Genomic DNA, 22,144 nt, shown 5'->3' with positions numbered 1-22,144 from the left:
ACTATTTTCTTCTAATAAAGTTCTTAAAACTGATGGTTTACCTCTGTCTACAATCCTTTTCCCGTCTTTTCATTTAGATAAAGTTTTCTAATTAAATCAATAGTTATGTTTCATCTCGTGTTTTACATTCCGTTGAAGAAATCTCTTATTCATTAGATAATTTGTAAATATTACGATATCAGCGAATTCCGTATATTTAACTTTGATTAAATAAACACTATCCCTCTTTTTTTAACCTAAACATATCGTTACAAAAACACTTTGAGAGTTTGAATTTAATACCATCATAAACTATCATAAATTAATTTTGGTTTTTTTATTATTGGAATAACTGAAACAAGATTAAAAAGAGAAACAACCTTTCATCCGATTCTCATTGATAATTACAACATTGAGCACACTCCAACTGAATCCTATTGTGTTGGTACATTATCATATTTATCAAAAAAATTAATATACGAATGAAGATATTATTTAAAGATTTACACAACTAACTTATTAGAATCCATATTTGTTGAAATTTTAATTTTCTAAAAAGTCTTATATTAATGTTGGTCGTGTTTATTGACACCCTTGCATGTATATCAGTATTTTTAGCTTGTCTGTCCTACTTCAAAAAATTAAATCAGAAAATAAATCTGTTTTCTAACTGGGTAATTGTAATATTGAGCTTATACAATCAAATAATAACATTGTGACGTCGTTTTTTTAACTTTTTTTAATATTGGTCTTTTATTACTTTGCCGACTAGATTTACTGATCGCTGCTACAATCATTGATAATGATTTCTCTAATTTAATAACTAATGAAATTATCTCAGAAAATTTGACAACTTCTATTTCTGATCCCTTACCTCAGTTTTGAGTTTCTACCAATTTCAATACATTATTTATACCACCTAGACACAATTTATATAGCGGGAGTTTTAAATACTTCAATAAAGAAAATCTTGAATCTGAAATTAAATATTGAATGTTAATGATGTTATAAAACCCAATGGTACAAACTCGTGTTTCCTAACATTTATTTCTGAAACAACATTGATTTTAGATCGCCCTACTTAAAAATATTGTTATCAAGAGTTTCGAAGGTCGATTTAAACCATGGATTTCAAACGGGGTCATTCCGAGGAGGGGAGGGGCAGTGTTTAACCTCCAATAGGAAAATTTTATTCATATAATAGTCGCCAAAAAAAAAAAGGTACCAGAGTCTTTTTTTTTTAATTTTTGTTTTAGGCGCCCCCAGAAAACTTAACGGTCTTGCCACAGAGAATCGCGGATGTGCATTTAAATAGGAAGTTCACTCTTTTTTTCTTACCGATGGCGCTAAATGTGTCTAGAGCTCATTTCGAACACTGGAATACTTGCTTATCAGAGGAGGGGTGACATCTATATGCGTGAGGGTCTCTGAAGGTCCCCTGAGCTTACGCATATTATGTCCAACAAGAGCTTTAGCTGCTATAATTTTTTTTGCTTCAAGTTTTTATAATGGTTGAAGAAACTTTTCTCTTTATAACATAGTTTTTAAAACTTTTTTATTACCTTTAATTGCAAATATAAAGAACACCATTTTTGAGTCTTTAGATCAATTCCGCTCAACAGCATTAACTTAATTTTAGTTAAAAGTTTTTGAAAAAGTGCCTTAATCTACTATAGATCCTAGCTCTAATGGGTTCTAGCACATAATTATTTAACGTAATTGTCAAAACGCAACATTATCAATTTTCACAAAATATTTTTAGAATTCCGACCAAGAAAGCGCTTATAATTAAGAAAATTGCCAAATTTGAACAAATGCTCGTGATTTTAAGACTTTTTTTTTTAAAAAAAGAATCTTCGGTTTGGATTTTTTTGCTACAAACATTTGTATTTTACGTTTTGTATGTTACGGCAAAATTTATCATTTTAACTTTTTTCGACTTTTCATGATTTACATCATTTAACGAAAATATGTCTTTGTCAGCATATATTATGCAGGCGCTATAATTATTAAAAATCAGTTCATTAAGGTAATTTAAAAAAAAAATGTTTTTTTATTTTTCAAACTTTTTCAAGCAGACCCAGATTTAAAAATAGAAGAATATAATAAAATCATTTTGGAGTTTGCTGCAATTAAAGAAAACGTTATTAATCAACATTGTTTATTAATTTTATTAAAATTTAAGTAGGAGATTTATTAAAAAAATAACTTTTTATTGATGATTTTTAGATATAATTATATATTATAACAATAGAACGATTTATTATGAAATGTATATATATATATATATATATATATATATATATATATATATATATATATATATATATATATATATATATATATATTTATATGTAGTTTTTGACAGGGTTTATATAATGGTGCCAATTTTCAAGAATAAGGGCGACGTTGAGAGCTGTACTAATTACAGGGGAATAAAGTTGATCAGTCACAGCATGAAAATCTGGGAAAGAGTAGTGGAAGCTTAGAGGAAAAGTAGAGATCTGTGCTCGGCTTAGAGGAAAAGTAGAGATCTGTGAGTAGCAGTATGGTTTTATGCCAGCTAAGTGCACCACAGATGCTATGTTTGCTCTGAGAGTGTTAATGGAAAAGTATAGGGAAGGACAGAAGGAGTTACATTGTGTGTTTGTGGACTTAGAGAAAGCTTATGATAGAGTTCCGAGACAGGAGCTGTGGTATTGAATGAGGAGGTCAAAAGTAGTGGAAAGGTATGTGAGGGTGGTGCAGGATATGTATGAGAACAGTGTGACAGCAGTGAGATGTGCCCTTGGACTATGATGTTTGCTGATGACTTGTGATCTGTAGCGAGAGTAGGGAGCAATTGGAAAGATGGTAAACTTGGAAAGATGGAGGTATGCTTTGGAAAGCAGGGGAATGAAATTGATCAGGAGTAAAACAGAGTGTGAATGAGAGGGCAGACGTATGGATAGGTCCAGTTACAAGGAGTTGATTTGGTGAAGGTTGACAAGTTTACCTACTTAGGGTCGAGGGTACAGAGTAATGGAGGAAGTGAAAGAGAGGTAAAGAAGAGAATGCAGGCAGGGTGGTGTGGATGGCACAAAGTGTCTGGTGTGATCTGTGATAGAAGGGTGTCGGCTAGAATGAAGAGTAAGATCTAAAGGACAGTAGTGAGACCTGTTATGTTGTATAGACTGGAGACAGTGGCACTGACAAAGAGACAAGTGAGGGAGATGGAACTGTCTGAGATGAAGATGTTAAGATTCTCATTTGGAGTGACGAAGAAAGATAGGATCAGAAATGAGTTTATTAGAGGATCAGCACATGTAGCATGTTTTAGAGATAAAGTTAGAGAATCGAGATTGAGATGGTTTAGACATGTACAGAGGAGACAGGCGAGCCAGGAAGGTTTTGGGGATGGAACTTCCAGGTAAGTGGAGGAAAGGTATACCTAAGAGGAGGTTTATGGATGCAGTGGTGCAGGATATGAGAGTGGCTGGTGTGTCAGTGGATGACACTCATGACAGGGCTAGATGGAGGAGTTTGATCCGCTGTGGCGACCCCTAAATGCCGAAAAAAAGAGAAGAAGAAAAAGAGGAAGAAGAATATATATTTACATACATATATATATATATATATATATATATATATATATATATATATATATATATATATATATATATATACATATATATATATATATATATATATATATATATATAAGCCTTGGCCATTTTTGTAGTCATATCAAAATTTTAATACACACTGTTTCTCAAAAGTCTTTTTGTATGGTATAAAGAGGATTTGCAATTTTTTTTTTTAATTGTCAAGTTAAATGCCCGCCGATGGTTTTAAAGTTTAAAATTCCCCTATTTCAGGGCTTTTTTGTACGTTCAGTGGGAATAGTAAACTTGGTCCAAATTCATTCATTTAAATGCAAGATGAACTGTTAGGACCTTATAAATTATCAATTAATTGTAACAAAGGATCAACGCATATATAAACCTCCTCTTTAGTATATAACTATCTCGTAATCTATTAACTTAATGATTGGGAAGTTGCTTGATTTTTGAAATCTAATTTTTTAACTCGCTCATTTAATACTTAATTCGTAATAAAAAATATATTTGAAAAATATGTTTTTGCCCCATTGTTAATTTTTGTTTAAAGAAAATAATAATAAATCCATAATAATCCCCCAAATGACTTCATCAGTTGATAAATGTCTCTTCGTGGGCACTTCACTTCAGTGTAAACCATCGTTATCAAAATGTCACATGTCTTAATAATAGTTAAATTGAATCATTGTAAAAATAAACAAATTTTAATAATAATTTTTTTATTTTAAAATAAAAATAAATGAAATTATAATATTTCTATGAATTGCTGCCACGCGCTCTGAGCCACTTGGGAATTGCGCTTGGGAAATTTTATAAACTGTAGTTTGTTTTGGTTTTTTAGTAGTTTATGATTCGCATGCGGTTGAAATATAACATATTAAACAAAATATAACATATCTAACAAAAAAAGTAATTTTCATTAGTGTCTCAAGAAACAGTGAACAAATTCCCTACAAGAGCAAGTTATTTATGCGAGCAAGTTTATTTACAAGAGCAAGTTTATTTATGTGAAATTGTGTAACTTTTTTAGATAACTAATAAATAAACTTAAAGTGTTAGTTATAAAACAATGAGAACTAGAGAAAGAGGAAGATTTCCGAGTCCTCAGCAAAAAACACAGGTAAAGTAAAGAGTAAAAAAATACTGAAAAAGACAAAGATTCCTAGTTGGAAATACCCTGGAGAGGATGGAGAGGACCCAGCTTCCTTTGAGGAAGCACATTATCTTATACTATCTTTACCTATGTGATCTGTACCTCAGGAATCCGCTTAAAGAGTTGGTGTCTTGCCCTGATCAAAACAAAACTTTTATATTGTTTTACATGTATATCAATCCATCATTTAGTTGTCAAATGGAAATAGAATATGAATTAGAATTTCATTGCACTAATTTTAAAATACCCCCATTACACCAAAAGTTCCATCTGTTCCCTTTATCATGTAGTTGGACAAAGATGATATTTTAACAAATTTTTTTCTAGATTATCCTGCATTGAAGGTGGTGCTAACTGTGAGTTTAGATATCTCCTTTCTGGAGTCTTGGTTCCTTGGGGAAGAACAGAATTTCCAGTTCTGACTGTCCATTATCTGCGGGATAATTTTAATCAGTTTGTGGAACAGTACATTAACCTGAGTAAATCTGAGGAGAAGGTTGGAGCTGGCTATGAAGTATCACGCAAGAAGTTTATCATTAAACTTGAAGGTAAGAAGCTGCAATATAGTAATCTCTGTCAATATAAAACAATCATATAGTTGTTTTTTCAACTGTTATTTTGGACAAGTTTGGATATGGATCTGCTGAAGAGAAGTATGGAATCTAGTAGGTTAAAGATGACTGAAGACAATTTGGAGGATGAAGCTTTATACATGATTAGATGATAGACAGAAAGATGTCGATTGATAAATTTGATGGAAGGTTTGAGTTTGTTGCACAGAGATCGGAAAGACGAAAGAATCAGGAGAAACCAAATGTTTTTGTTAAGATTGAATTTGACACTGTTGACATTGACTTTGCATCAGATATAACAGAGAGTGAACCGAGTTCTGATGACGATAATTTTGAAATACCCTAGGAAAAGACTTCACAACACATTTTAATTGTCTAAGGATATTTTGTCTCTAACTGCCAGAACTGCCATTGGCATGGCTATCAGTCCTCATCAGGCAAATGCTTTAATTACTTCTGTTGTAGAGCAGTCTGGTGGAGATATAGACAAAGTAACATTATCTAAGACTTCAGGACAAAGAATCTCAGACAAGATTATACACCAGGAGGCTGCTGCACTCTGAGCTAACCTAAAAAAGAAAGTTAAGGAAAGCTAATATGCCAATTATTGTGCATTTTGACGTAAAAATTATCAAGGATTACACAGGCTCAACAGATGAAACTAAAGATAGACTCTGTGTTCTTATAAAGCATGAGGGATAGAAACATCTCCTTGGTGTTCCAGGAGTAGCTTATGGGACTGGTGAGGCTCAGTTTGAAGCAATTCAGAAGTTGTTGGATTCTTATGATATTAGTGAGTGAATATGTGGAGTATGTTTTGACACTACAGCTTCAAATAATGGATGCCTCAGAAAGGCTTGCACGAGATTAGCTCACTTTAATGACCGATTATTGCTTATGTCGGCATGCAGACACCATGTTGGAGAAATCCATTTATCCCACTTAAGTTCTAAAGTTACAGGAAACAGAACTGTTGGACCAGAAAACCAACTGTTAAAGTCTTTGAAAATAAAGTAGTCTGAAGTTGGAGCAGATCAGGTTGAAACCCTTTCGAGGTTTGAAAATGACATTGGTGGAGACTGGCTAAATAGACAGGCCATACTTGCATTAGATGTCTTCAAAAACTTGAAGAACAAGAATATTCTGAAAAGTGGTAAGGTAAATTTAAAAAGGTTTTGTAAAACTTAAACAAATCAATATGCCAACTTTTTTTAAACATTTAAAAACATATAGGTTTTATTTCTTTCAGACATTGGAGAAGAGAGGCGACTATTTGAGTTAGCAAAGTTGGCTATAATGTATCTAGATGGGGGATGTGAACCTGCAATGTACAAGGTTCATGGGGAAAGCCCTTTATTACCTGAAGTTTCAGCTCCTTTTTTCCAAGAACCAACATGTTATTGAGATAAGTGATAATCTTATCAAAGAGATCAAAGGAATGGCAGACTTTATTCCTATCTTCTACACTTCCTGGTTCCTTACTTGTGAGTTTTCTGACTTGGCTTCAGTCAAGTTAAAGTAGATAAATATATTTAAAAAATAATTAATAGTGGGATTTCATTGTGCAGTATGCAAAATTCATTTTAAAAACATAGTATTAGAAGTAATAAAAATGTATACATGTTTGTACTGCTTGAATAGAGGTAAAAATAATACTCGAATTAATTTAAATTTATTTTAGGATCAGTTCAGTTATTGGCAAATGTGCCACTATGCCCAGATTTAACCTGCTGCTGAGTCAGTACTGAAGTCGTGGAGAAACCACACTTGGTATCTAGACCCTTCTTTGGTAGTAATTGCCTTGGCTTCCAAGGACAGTAGTAACTTGGCGTAGATGGAGGAGATGACCAAGGTTCTGTTTGTCACAGAAAGAAAACCACTCGGAAGAGATAAAGTAATGACGGAGATGCCTCTAATGCATGTTTACCTGAAGGAGAAGGTAAACATGCATTAACAAATTTCATCAAAAAGGAGAGTTGGGCTATGTTCAACATCTAAGCCTGACTATGGAGCAATGTATTTGGACGGAACTACCGCATCAGTTTTGGTATAGGTTTCCCGGATACATCAAATTCCAGAAGTTTGTAAACTCCATTGATGTTGTTAATGATTGCTCTGAGCGGGCTGTTAAGCTTATCCAGCAGAATTTGGAGAAAGCCAAGAGCCAATATATATGTATATATATATATATATATATATATATATATATATATATATATATATATATATATATATATATATATATATATATATATATATATATATATATATATATATATATATACATGCTCTGCATTTTGATATGGTAGCATGTAGCTATCGTTCAGGGCTCCATATTCTGCTAAAGTTGAATGTATAAAAACTAAGCCTTTTTTATCAACAGAAACTTCACAACTTTCTGTTGGTCTCCATTTGTTGTATGTTTTTCCAAAAATACTCATGACAACTCATGTTTTTAGTTGAGCTTGAAAAAGGCTCCCTATTTTTACAGGAAATTTTTCTGTGCTAGACTTTATCTTTAAAATTGGTCTATACCAATGTTTTAATTTTGGCTGATTTTTAAACGATAAATGAATTTGCTCAGAAATAGAGGCCAACCCTTCATCACAAATGTTATATGAGTTTTAATTTTATAATGTTAAAACTCATATAACAAATTAAAACTCATATAACAAATGTTATATGAGTTTTAATTTTGGCTGATTTTTAAACGATAAATGAATTTGCTCAGAAATAGAGGCCAACCCTTCATCACAAATGATATATGAGTAAACATTTTCTGAAAAGAAATGTTGCTTTGATTAATCTCAACCAATACCTCATCAACATTATTTTTCTCTGATTCATTATGAATCAGTTCAATTTCTAAAATTGCTTCCAGTAAACTATTATTAACAATTTCTATTATTATTTCTTGAACCTCTGTGTAATCGTCATTCTTAGCATTTAAATTCAAGTTGGGATTGATGTTTACTTTATCAAACTACTTTTGTTCTAAGGGAAAAATAGAAGCTTTTTAAATAAAAGAAAAATAGAATCTTTTTAAATCTGAAAGAGAACTAAATTTTTTAGTCCAGTTTTTTTCAATTCCACATGTATTAAGCAAAACCCTCATTTTATCTGAAAACTCATTTATTGTTAGAAAAACTATTTTGGATAGTTTACCAGCAAATGATTGGTAACAAGTGTTCAAGTAAAGCGTTTTTTTCTTTTTAAGGTGATAAATTCAATACAGGGATAACTTTATTTGTTTTTTGTTTATCTAGCATTGCAGTTACAGATGCAACAAAGCCAGCTAAAGTACTGGCATAACCTCTAACATAAACTAACCTCTACTGGCATAAATACTATTATAAAAAAATATATACTAAACGGGTTATTCTATTCAATGAGCTTAAAGTTTGCTAAAAATATAATAGAAAAAACTCAAATCGATATTCATAAAGTAAAACGTGAAGATCTTCAAATAACAACAGAATCAGTAACGGTAATGACTAATGAAATTCTTAACTATTACACGAATGATCTTTCTAAACACACGATGCTAGGCTATTTACGCAATAATTTAAGACTTAGATGTATCAGAAGATATTGTATTGTTAAAATTGAAGAAGCAGACAAAGCAAGAGCAGCTTATAAGAGAAATTTAGCAGTTAAAAATAGGTTACTTCTTATAAAACTTTTTTTATAAAGTAATCTATTTTTTTCTAGAAAAAAGTTCTAGCTCTTCTAAATTTTTAACTAGATAATGGATAAACTATGTAATAGAGATCATGGACTCTGGGAAAGCTCAAGCTCTTGCCGAACTTACTTCGCGATAAAGTAATTACATTTGATGATTACAAATTAGCTGTAAAGGAATATATAAATGAACTAGCTGAACGAAAACCATTGGTCAAGCCAAAACTTGCACCAAAGCCAAAGGTTTTACAAATTATATTTCCTAATAGGGTGCAAAAAGAAGATTACCTAATTTTAAACTTAGCAAAGAAACTAGCCAGCTCGGAGGTTGTATGCTAAACTACCACAAGGCTAATTACTTGAGTCTGATGCTTTATAAATGAAATGACTTGTATTTATAAATGAAATGACAGCAAAAATTGAGAAGTTTATAGAAATTAAAACTAAAAAAATTGGTCAAAAAGTGACACTAATTTTAGTTGCTAAACCAGAAAAAGCATCACCTAGCGTTGATACTTTAACACAAATTGTTTACTTGCGCTCAGGTGTAGCAGCGATTCCTAATAAAAATAAAATTAAGGTGGCTAAAGACAACAAAGAAGAATTTGATAAGTACGTTAGCGAGTTGCGTGGTATAAAAAGGCCACAATTCCGTGCAAGATTTGCAAGAGTTACTTGTTATATATACTTATATGTACCTTACCTCTAGTCAGAAATAATAAACATTTCAAATAAAGTTATTTTATAGGACACGCTTGTTCAGTAAGTGATTTTACAGTTTCAGGATATTTTTCTACTATTTCAGAGAGACATTAATATTAAGTCGTCCACTAGATAATATCAGCATGAACACCATCATTAACAGCGAGGCATGGATATCTATCCCATGGGTGACCAGTGTTATGTAACAAAGTTATTGTTTCTTTTTGTTTTTTTCTTAAAGTTAAGGCTGTAATGCTGTAATCCCATTTACATTCTTCATCAGCTGGAATTTATACAATTTCTAACGATCCAACATGCACAGCTTTTTGAGAAGCCTCAATTTGCCAAGCATAATCAAATTTTCTGCATGGAGGACAGCTATGGCAGAGATACTTTGCAACTTCAAGCTGGTTTTACCTAATTGCTTCGATAAGGAAACTTGGATCCCTTAGGAAAAAATAATCTTCGAGCATCATTTTAACAGTGATGAGCTCTCCTTTTCGACAAGCGAATCAACAAATATCCTCACGAGTACCAACGCTTATGATAATTTTTCTTTTGTAAGAGTTATACCCATCTTATTACTAACGCTTCAAACTTTCAATAAAAGATCTGAAAATATTATGTATATCAAAGTGGCTCAATCAGTGATTTATTTACAAACACGTTTCCTTAATTTAGTCAAAGCTGAGTTCGACAGAAAAGATAGTCTTAAGCAGACATTTGACTAAGCTCATCAAGCATGGCAAGCAGCAGTAAATACCCGCCTCGGACTGGTTTATGCAGCTCTTGTTACTTTAGGACAGCCAGGTAGCCAAACTGAAATAAACGCTGCTATAAATGCATATCGAACTGCTTTTGGTGTGAATTCTGATTCTATTTTGGTATCCCCTTCCTGAATCCCAGTTTAAATATGTTGTTCCTGAGCTTATCGCCTTAGCAAAAGATTATGCTCTTTTTGTTTCAAACTAAGGAATTTGTTGTCTTGCTGCATCTATGCTCAATTAGATAGATGCAAACTAAGCGTTGTTCATCAAAAACTAATCCTTGTTCATCATAAAAGAAAAAAAATACAAAAAAAATATTAAAATTGCAAAATAACAAAAATATTTAAAAAATTGTTAACCTAACTTGACATCTGGCTGAGTTGTGTAGGGTTGACTTTTTCTTGTCTATTTATTTTTTTTCGATTAATATAAGAAAGGTACCATCCTACGACATCATCAAAAATAGCAGCCATTGCAACAAACAAAAATCATTTGTTTTTTGTTCTTCACTAGGTTAGTAAAAATCTTAAAATTCTGGTTTTTTAGATAACTCTAACAAACTAGTACCAATTTGAAGGCTTTTAATTTTGTAAACTTCTCGATACAAACGGATAGCCTGTACAAAAAAGTTTTTTTTTGTTTTGAAGCGTTTTTAGCAGCAATCAAGTTTCAAGCATTTTCTTATTTATTTTATTGAGTGCTTCTATTTATTTTTGTTGATCAGCTTTTTGAAGCTTCTCTGTGGCTTTATTATGTCTTTATTACGTCAAGCGATCTTGGCGCAAAAATTTCTTGGGCTCCGACAAAGCTAACAACGTTAGCGGACAGCTCCAAACAAAATAGCTCCAATACCTTCCATCTTATGTTATTTATTGTATGTAATTAATTTATTGTTTTGGGTCACATTTCATCATTTCAAAATCAAGCTCGGTGCGCTTTGCTATTAACATTTTTTCTGCAGCTACTGATGCTCCTAAAGCAAACAGTCCAACTGTTAGACTGTGGTAAACAACCTCTGCTGTCTTTTTCTTGTATGGATTGTCTTTGTATGTATACATAAATAAATAGTCTTTGTATGTATATATATATAATTTATTGTCATGTATGTATATATATATATAAAATATATATATAGATCTCGGGTAAAACAAAGCTTGTGCTTTGCCTTCTTGAGAGATTTTGATCGAAAATATTATTACAAGTTTAGTGTTATCATGTATTTGGAGAAAAAAGATATTACGCTATATAAGAAATAAAACAATGGATATTGTTTTAGAGGATTTAATGGAGTCGAATGAAGTTGAAGTGTAATCTTGTGAAGAAGATAGTTCTATCAAGCTTTACCGATCATGTCTGGCTGTTGCAATTTCAGAAGGAAACAGTATAAAGCTTCTTGGACGGCGGTAAATACATCAAGAGTTATCAGAAATGATGTCTTAGCAGATAACCAGTGTTTATTCACAATATACAGAAAGAATGTTGGGTGGGATAGGAAATTCAATTTTGAAAATGGCTGTGAAGACGTATGTTGGGTTTAGTAAAAAACTCTTTCCAGTTGGCATTCATGAAGCTCTTACGGAGGATCTCGATAATAATCCTGTCCTTCAGCAAGCTTTATGTACTCTTGCAGGAGAAGTCTACCACCGTTTTGGATTAGCAATTGCTCCATTAACTGTTGCTTTAACAATAATAAATCATGTTGATGTAACAAAACCGTTTTGAACTGTTGAGCAGCAATTTGAGCAACTGATTAGCAATCCTGAGCAAATGCTTGGCAATCCTGAGCAACCTATTGAAAATTGCTAAGTCTATACTTAATAGTAAAATTGAATAAGGCAAGCAGTCAGAGGTAAAAATGAAATCAGAAAAAAGAGTAAGAGCTGGGCAGATATATGCTGCAAAGCAAAAAGAGAATCAAGCTGCGTTACTAAATGAGCTTGAAAAAAGTAAAAAGAACTTTTAAAACAGAAAAAAAAAGTTGAAAAAAGGTTGAAAAAAAAGAGAAAATCCAAGTAATGGATTTGTCTCTTTGTTAAAGTAGGGGTTCTTGGGGTAATTTGCCGTTTAATGAAACCTTAAGCTACTCCTTCAGTTACTCCAGCACCTGAACTAATAAAAAACCTTTTCAGCCTGAAAGAGATTGTTAGAGTGTTTGTTAAGCTCTTCTCATCGTTAAATATTGTTGGATATTTTGTACATTTTCTGGGACATTATAAATTACATCATTTCTGCATCAAATTGCCTGAGAATTTTTTGATATTTTTCCTCGAGAACTTGAAACTCGTCAACTGTCAGCTCATCATTAATAAGCACACAAAATATCACAGAAGAAGCAGCTTCTATAGCTAATAAATAACACGTGAAAGCGTTTGCTACTGCTGTTATATATTTTTTGTATTAAACTAAGCATTGCAGAGATAACTCCACATGAAGCACCAGTTGCAGCTAGCGTAATATTTACAGAAGCAGCAACAACAATAACAGCATTAGAGCCTGCAACAACTCCTGATAAAAGTCCAACTTTATCACAAGTGGTAGCAGTAATAGATAAACGTTTTGAAACTTTTTTACGTTTCTTGCTTTTATCACGAAAGTTGTCTGAAATAGTTGTAATACGTTGAATCTATGTCAATGCTCTATTAAAACGCCATGGGCTTAGGTTTCCTGGCATTTGCTGTAATGGTATTTCAGCCAGCACTGGGTGTAAATGTTTTTCCATAACTATTTATATATTTTGTTTATTTTTTGATTTTCAGCAAGGCTTTTGTCTAGTTTTGAAAACAAGAAAAGCTTTAGAGAAACTAATCGCTATTCGGGTTTATAAAAATTGAGCTGGAGTTGTTGTTGAGCTGGAGTTGATAAGGTTGAAGAGCGTGCCAACTCAAACTATTTGGTTTCCAAACTTGGCAAGTACTCGTTTCCTAAATTTCGAAGCGCATATTTTCAAGTATTCGTTTTGGAGATTCTTGATAAGTTGAAGTGTTACTTGCCAATTTTTTTACATTCTAAGAGGCAGATAAAAATGCTTGGGGATCCTGATCCTGCTTGCCATATCATAGGTTTCAAAGCAATCTCTGAATAGATTGACGTCAATAACGGAGTTGTTAATGTGTATGTTACAGTTGAGTTGCTAGTCCAATAAACTGTATGTGTTTGAGACATTTTATATTTTGTTACAAATATATATCTTTAAAGAACATAATAAGTTGCAATGCCTATACCACCAGCCGTAACAAGAGCTGTAAGCTCCTCTCTATGATTTTTGGTGTCAATATATACATCAGTTGGTTTTGTTTCCGTTGCTTTTGTCTCAGTAAAAATTTTTATGTTATATACATTTGTCAACCCTAAAGGAGCTCTTACAGAGGCAATAAGGAACTGACTGTTATATTTAACCAATTTATTTATTTTAAGGCTAAGATCACTTGGAATCATGTATAATCCTCCTTCAAGAGCAAAATAATGGGGCGAGTTTTTAGTTTGATAAGTATTAATATCAAAATTTAAGTCAACAGGACGTTTAATTTGTGCTTCTAAAGCATTAAAAAACTCGGCTTGAGCTGAAAAAAGCAGATAAATCTTGGCCAACTATTGAACTTCGAACAGCCAGCTGCACTGAAAAAAGGTATATAGCATATTCTCAAAATGATTTGCTAATAAATTGAAGGCCGTTTTGTGTAAGACCATCTGATTGATCAGGAACATGACCTACCACTAAATTAATTATTTAATGATATAATAATCCTCGTCTTTCCATCTTGAACTAATCTTCTTGGATCATAATCATACTCCCATCCCTAATTTTATTTTTCTCAATCAATATTAAATTTAATTTTAATTTTTTCAAAATCTCTTTTTTATAATCACAGTTTCATCCTTTAAAAAGTTCTTCATTCGGGAGTGTAACGCTATGCCTCCATAAAACGTGGCGTACAGTATACAAATAAAATCTAAACAAAGCTCTTGCCAAAAGATCCGTACAATATAACATTAGTGTATTTACACCGCAACAGGCAGTAGCACAATAGATAGCAAAATTTAAAAGACATATATTACTGGCATCCTCATTTGGAGTATAATCTTGAGAAACATGAGGTTGTTTAAAACTATAAGTATAAAATATACTATTATAATTTAGTTTAAAGCTGAAATCTTTGTTAACAAAAATAATAGCGTTTTCTATATCAGTAATAGTTGATGGATACCGACTTGTTCCTCTTATTATGTAATAATTTACATTACTCAATTTTACATCTTCAGTTTTAAAAATATAATTTAGTGGTTCTTCGAGAGGTTTGTATATAAATCTTTTAAAGGAATTGCGTCTTCAGCTTTTGAGGCAAGCCAAAACTTTAAAGAACTTGCAATATGGTCAAGATAGCCTTTATTTTTTTCTTGACCACCTTTGTGACCTCCTTTTTCACCTGCTTTGTCACCAATATTTCTTTTATCGACTACTGAGCTAGTAAGGCTATTAACGAATGCATGTATAACAACTCTAGTAGTTGTTATTACAGCAAATAGTGCTATCCCCTGTTCGCAAAAAACAAGTTCAATTTTTTGCCGTAAAGTAAGTCTGTTATCATAAAATAGTGTTCTAATTAGCTGTCGAATCTCTATTATCTGGCTTTTTGATTTAATTTCAAGATCGGCAAATCTAAAGTTAATTTTAATAATTTCTTTAACAGCTTTATCACGATTTTCTTTATCACGATTACATGTTTAACAGCTTTATCACGATTACATGTTTGAAGCTCAATTTCACCTTGTTCTCGATGTCACCTTGTTCTCCGTCTTTTATTGATTTTATTTTATTGTTAACTCTTTTTACAATAACTTGAGCTGCACGTTCTAGCTCCTTTCTTCAGCAAAACAATCACTTGTACTTTGCATCTCTCTTCTAATGTTGCTAAATTTTACTTTTGGAAAAGCATCGCTAACCGTAGTACCAATTTTATCTAAAGCAGCAATAACTTGTACCCCTTTTTTTTCAAAAAACAATTTAATAGGTTTATTAATTTCATCAACAATTTCATTACTTGTGTTAAGAGTGCGTCTGTTATTTCCGGTTTTTCATTAAACGCGAATCCTAATTCAGGTAATTTAGTGTTACTTATACTTTTTAAAGAGCAAAATTGTGTTCAATTAAAAGTGTTATTGTAAATAACCCACAAAGTATTCATTCCTTCCACCATTAATAAGTCCTCTTGATAAATGAAACGTTCTCGAATTTTTATTAAATATAAATTCTTTTTGCAGCAAAAATTTCTATTCTCTTATAAAAAATATCAACTGTTGCTGCTAAATTAATCTTACTTTGCAAGTCATTATCATAAAAATTATTTCCATCAAAATTATTATTATTATTAAATAATTCATTTAGCTTATTTCTAAGAAATTCAGTTTTATCTACCCCTGGATTAATTTCTGGGACGACAGGTAGCTTAACTTCCACTTCTGGAAGAGCTTCGCTGGGATCGATATTAATAAATGATGTTCCAACCAATGGGTTAATTTTACCTAGGTCAATAGCTTCTGCCATCTTGTAAACAACAATATATTAGATAGTGATCTCACCTCTAAATATAAAAAAATGAGTTCTTCTCTTCAATCAAGTTATGATACTTTGTTAGACCCTCGGCGTAACCTTACTATAGTGTATGGTAAAGTAATTCAATATATGGTAATTATTAGAGTGTTCAAGATTTATTCTTACCCTCATCAGTGCAAGCTCTTCCAGACCGTTAATGCAAGGTATTGACAACCAAGCTGATTCAGGAAATTTAACTCTTTTAAGATTTGGATTTAGTACTGGTTCAACAACTGTAGCCAACGCAGCAGTATCACTTGCATTTTGGCGAGGTCCAGCTCTAGGTGGCTTAAAGTATTGCACGCCTCTCGATTTTGAACAGTTTAATAGTCATGGACCTTTTTACCCTCCATCGTTTTCAAATCAACTTGAATATAAGTATAGTTTTCTCTGACCAATGTCAAGTTATTATTTCAACTGATACTTCAGCTATTCCAAACTATGCTTTAAATTAATTAGCTCTGCCATATGAAGTAATTGAAAATAAGCAGCTTGCAAAAGAAATTGCTTACGGTAGTGTTTCACCTTTTGTTAATAGACAACTTGAAAATAATTGTCGAAATGAAAGAGACAGAGCTAGGCAAAATTAAATTAATCGTTGTCAAAATGTAAGAAATGCTGCTTGCCGAAATCAAATTGAAGACTAATGAATATAATTTAGTTAGGCAAGTATAATAATAACTATCATCGAAATGAAAGAGATGGAGTTAGGCAAGATGAAATTTAATTCTCTCAAAAATGTAAGAAAAGTTATTCGGTGAGCAGAAATTAATTTGAACTTTAATCAGAATAATGCGTTCAGGCAAGTTATAACAGTCATCGAATTAAAAGAAGTGAGGCTAGGCCTAATAATGAAATCAATCTACAAAGTGTATGAAATGTAGCTAGACAAGAAAGAATGCACTTTATTGCAAAAAGTAAAAATGTTCCAGATTATAATTTTTAAGGAGAATTGAACCAGATTTGTTAGCATTGTGGTGCCAAAAAAGTTCCTGATGAAACACATTTTTTGTGTTGCCATAATGGAAAGATAGATTTGCCTCTACTTTTACCAATTCCATAAACGTTACAAGATTTATATACAGGGAGTTATATAGATCATAATTCCTATATGAACTTTATAATATATATTAGAAATTATAATGTGTGTCATTCTTTTGCTTCATTTGCAGATTATGTGATTCAACCAAGGAATCATGGGCCCCCATGTTTTAGAATATGTGGTCAGGTTTTTCATTGTATAGGTAATCTTAGGTCAGATCAAGATATTCCCCTAACATATTGCCAACTGTATTTCTATGACCCATTTGCAGCAGTAAATTTTAGAATGCAACAACGTGGCAATGATCTTTGCTTACGTGATTTAATGTTTCATTACAAACTATAGTTAGTAAAGTGAGCCCATTTACTCTTGCATTGAAAAACATGGCCGAAGTAGACGATAAAGAAATTCATTAAGCAGCTATAGAAGATCGCTAAGCCTCAACTTTAAAAATGTCTTTATTTGAATGAAAGAATAGACATCGTTATAATCTGCCTTCACATAATGAAGTTACAGTTGTATTCATTGGTGAAGATGGTGCTCCACCTGTTTCCAGGAAAGCTGTTATTTACTCGAGAGGTCATCCTATAAAAATTATATCCAGTATATCAGCCAACTTAAATCCTATGGTTTATCCACTTTTTTCAGGAAGACAAAACTTCAATTTAATATTTTATAACAAGAAATTTAAGCAATATGCTGTTAATATGTGTCAAAATTGAAGGGCAGCGTCTTGCTTTTATCTAGGGTGGCCATCGATTTTTTTCAAAAAAACGGGAAACTTTGCAAAAAATACGGGATTTTTGATAAAAATACGGGACATTTGCTAAAAAAAATATTTTGTAAATATATCGAAGCAAAAAATATTTTTTAATTTAATTTCGAAGTATTTTAAATTTGGTAGTTATTTTTAAAAAAATTGCTCGACATTTTTAGATATATTTTATTTCTTAATGAATGACAAAAGTGCATTTAAGTAAAAAAATTGAGATTGCTTAACCTTATTGTACTAAAAACAATTTTTTTTTTTTTTTGTTTAATTTAAATTAAAAATTTAATTTAATGGCTAAGAAATTCAGTAATAAGTAATGTGAGATATTTTTAAAAAAAAATCAAGTTTTAAAAATAAATTTTCACTTTTATTTTGCATATTTTTCTTGTGAAATAACATTATTAAGGAAAGAAATATAAATAAGAAATCCTTAATTAGATTATCAAAATGTAAGCATTTTAAGCTAGAATTGTATTTAATAGTTGTCGATAAATCAATTGTCTCAATATCAAGTCGATTTATTTTTATCATCCCTTATCTGAATAATTATCGAAAATAATCTCTCAACTTCTGCTGATGAACCAAACAAAATGCAAACTTTACTAATTTTTCTAAATTTGTTGAAGGTGTTGAATTTTCTCTATAATTTATGAAAATCTTAACCCAAATGCTTTCTGGTTAAAGTTTTAAGTTTGACCAGCTTGATAAATTTTGTATAACATAATCACGCATTAAGCCATATTCATCAAATAGTAAATCATTAATAATGTTATTGAACTTCTTTTCATATCTTTTCCTAACATAGTGAGTTGATAATTCAACATCATTCCAGATTTATTTTCACTGTTGTCAAAAAAAAAAATTTGACAACTGGTGGACACTTTGTTAACGATGCAAAGTAATTCTTCAAAGAATTGTAAAACTCAATTAAACGAAAAATTGCAGGTTAAAGTATTAAAAAGCGTGTGCTTGAATGGTTTAACAAAGGTTTATAATATGAATCAACTTTATCACAAAACTGTTTGAATTTTTCTGTTCTCACAGTGTAAATATTAAAATGTTTATAAATTTTAACAACAGTTGCTTCAATATCAATATCAAGCGTATCACATCCTGGATTTGAAGCATTGTGTGCTATATGAACCATACATCCATTTCCAACAACTTCTCTTTTTAAATCGTTTTGAAGCTTACGTCAGACATTATTGACACCATTACGATTGACTCCACCAAAATTCAAATTTGTATTGCCAGCTGTTAATGCAACTACTTTTTCCTTTAAATTTTGTTTTTCAGCTAAAATTAAATTAGAAATTGTTTTTGACTGTTCATTTGGAATTGTTTAAAGTGAAATTTTTTTGTTAAGCACACCAATGACTGAATTAAAGATTCTTGCAATTACAGGCAACATTTTGATGCTCTTACGATTGGAAGTATCTGTTACAAGAGGTATAAAATTAGCCTTTTCTAGTTCACTTTTTGTTGTCACTATCAATAAACGCAACTATTTGTGTAATGAAAGTAGCTGTTTTAGTTTTTCCAAGTGTAAACTTTTTTTCAAAAAAATTTCGTACTAATTCTGAAATGCAATCATTAGAACAAAATAAAAAATAATGTTTAGCAGTATGATACGCAAATGTTGCTTCCTTAGCAGCAATTTCAAGATCATTATTTAATGCATCTATTTTTTTTAAGAATTCATTTGCTTTCACGTTTGATGATCAAGCAGCAATCGATGACTTATGCTTTTTAGTATTAATATATTGAACAATATCACTTCGATCTCTAAATTCAAGTGAAAATTCTGCTGTTTGCAATTTATGTTTGCAACATAAATTGCAAACGCTTTACTGCCGTTTCCGACCACTTTTTTTATAAATTCAAATTCATTTGCATATTTGTCACTCCATTGAGTTTTTCGTTTCTTTTTCTCAGACATGATGCTATAAAAAAATTAAATTACAAATTAAAACAATCTTAATTGTATATTTTTTTACTTACTATCTTATTTAATATAACTAGTTTAATATATTAATCTTATTTAGGAATCACAAATATAAATTTAAATATTAAAATAATTTCTTGTCACTTTAAATAACTTTCAACACAGGTCAAGATAATTCGACGAAATTTGAAATTCGCAATTCGAAAGAAATTCAAAGGCATCATAAAGCGCAAATTTGCTTTTAAAAAAAACGTTAAATTTTTATTAAAAAGTGAAATTTGTACTAAATTATTCAAAAATACGGGACAAATGTGGTCAAATAAAGGACACGGGACATTTTGTAAAAATACGGGACTGTCCCGGCTAAATACTCGTAGATGGTCACCCTACCTTTGAATGATTTTAAAAATGTTATACAAAAATGTTTTATTTACAAATATGCTTAATATAGATACGATTATTGTTTTAGTATTAAACACCGCATTAAAAAAAATTTTAAAAAGAAACATCATTTTTTCTTAATTTACCTGCTGTTATAACTGATTTTAAATAGTTATTAGTGTTATAACCAATAGCCAATTGTGTAGGACTAGGTCGTGAAATCCAATATCCAAGCAAGTGTTGCGACTTGCAGAGCGTGTAGAGCCAGGGCCACCCGGGGGGAAGGGTACTGGGTACGTTTTACTTAGGCACACGTACAAAGGGGGCACATGCAACCCCCAATGAAAGATTTTATTAAAATTTTTAATAATCATAAAGAGGATTACTCCTTGGAGAAATTTAAAACAGAATCTAAAAGACTTTTATTACATTCGAATTTATTACAACAGACTTCAAATAATTATTCCATATTTAATTCAAAAGAAAAAAAAGAAAAAAACGTTGTTATTATTTGTTATTATTGTTATTCTTATTAAACATTAATGTAGAAAATCTGTATCCATTAATATATATGTATACTTATATTACTTTTCTTTTAAATCAGTAGAAATATAGTTTCGCGTTCTTCTAAAGACATTTTTAGCATTTTGCAAAATTTATATGTATCTTAAAATTCGAATTACATAACACTTATCCTAAACAAAGGTTTGTTTTAAAACATTATCAATATTATGTTATATAAATCAGTTAACTCTCATTCCAACACTTTTCAAAAATTTATTCTCAATACATTCATTTCAATTATTTTGATATCGTGAAATTGCATTTAATTCTTTTTCCCTTTAATTCCTTTAAGAATTAAATTCTATATAAAAATTTCATTTCGATTTTGAAACAAATGAAAAACTTTTTTTCTTTAATTAAAAATAAGTAACACACATCATATAGTGAAAACGTCAGTTTTTGAAAGAATGATTCAGGGTCCCAATGCAAAACTGTAGGAAAAGTTGGAAAAGAACACAAGAATAAACATACACTGGAATAGTGTGGCTTCAATAATCTTCAAAAAAAAGGCATCTAATAACTCTACATTGGACCAAATAGTCAAGGTATAAGTTAACAGCTTTATTTTTTCTATTCACAATCTTATATTCATAATTTTATTCCAAAATTGTAAAAACAATTCTTTTTTAGACAGACCATGCTACTAACAGCGTTGATAAACCCTTGAGTTCAAGAAAGCCATCTTCCCTCTCAATTTTTCAACGGTTTCTGAAGAAGAAAATGATGATCGGGTAAGTTTGGGAGGAATTCTTATTTTATGAAAAACATACAGATATTAAAAACATATCATTTAATATCTGCAGATATCAAAAACATACCACAGTTCTCAAATGCTTTTATTAATTTAGGATCAAAAGGCGATTCAACTGGATGATTAAGCAATTAGAAACAATCCCTCTTTGTGGGCGAGGGTTTTTTCAAAGTAGAACGCAATCTAGTCATACTAAATGGACCACCTCCAAATCCGGCACTTTTTCCTAGTGATTCTACAAACAAAAAAGTTCCTACCTCAGTTTTTTATGAAACTTCTCTCAACAGAAAAAAGATTAACAGAGATAGGCTTATCTGGAGTAAACCATTGAGCTGTTAGGGAAACAAATAAGACAATTCAGTTCCATCTAGATGAAGTTCCTCGACACCAAAAACAAGGAACAAGAACTCATTTTAAGTTCTCCAGCTCAAACAGTGCAAGCGCACTGTTTGAGCTGGAGAACTTAAAATGAGTTCATTATGGTATGTGGTGAAACTGTTTTTGCTGCTATTAACGAAGAGGTACACAGCCATTTATTTTTCAATTGTTGTTGATGGAACTCCAGGCGTGTCTTATACGGAACAAATCACTTTTGTTCTTCGATTTGTCCTCATAGGATCTGACAACCAATGGATAGTAAAAGAGA

At 31.2% G+C, this 22,144-nt stretch overlaps 1 protein-coding gene across 1 annotated transcript in view; it reads left to right on the top strand.

The window, feature by feature from the left end:
- Positions 1–18,687: 18,687 nt before the first annotated feature.
- Positions 18,688–22,144, top strand: part of LOC101239122 (uncharacterized) — a 45,751-nt gene continuing 42,294 nt past the window's right edge. Inside the window, exon 1 of the mRNA XM_065814533.1 lies at positions 18,688–19,306. Coding sequence (XP_065670605.1) covers positions 19,231–19,306 — 76 coding nt within the window. The 5' untranslated portion in view covers positions 18,688–19,230. The remainder of the gene's footprint in view (positions 19,307–22,144) is intronic.

Source organism: Hydra vulgaris, chromosome 12, assembly GCF_038396675.1.
Source record: "Hydra vulgaris chromosome 12, alternate assembly HydraT2T_AEP".
In the NCBI taxonomy this organism is placed as follows: Eukaryota; Metazoa; Cnidaria; class Hydrozoa; order Anthoathecata; family Hydridae; genus Hydra; species Hydra vulgaris.
Note: the sequence above shows the minus strand (reverse complement) of the source record. Positions and strands in the feature narration are given on the sequence as shown.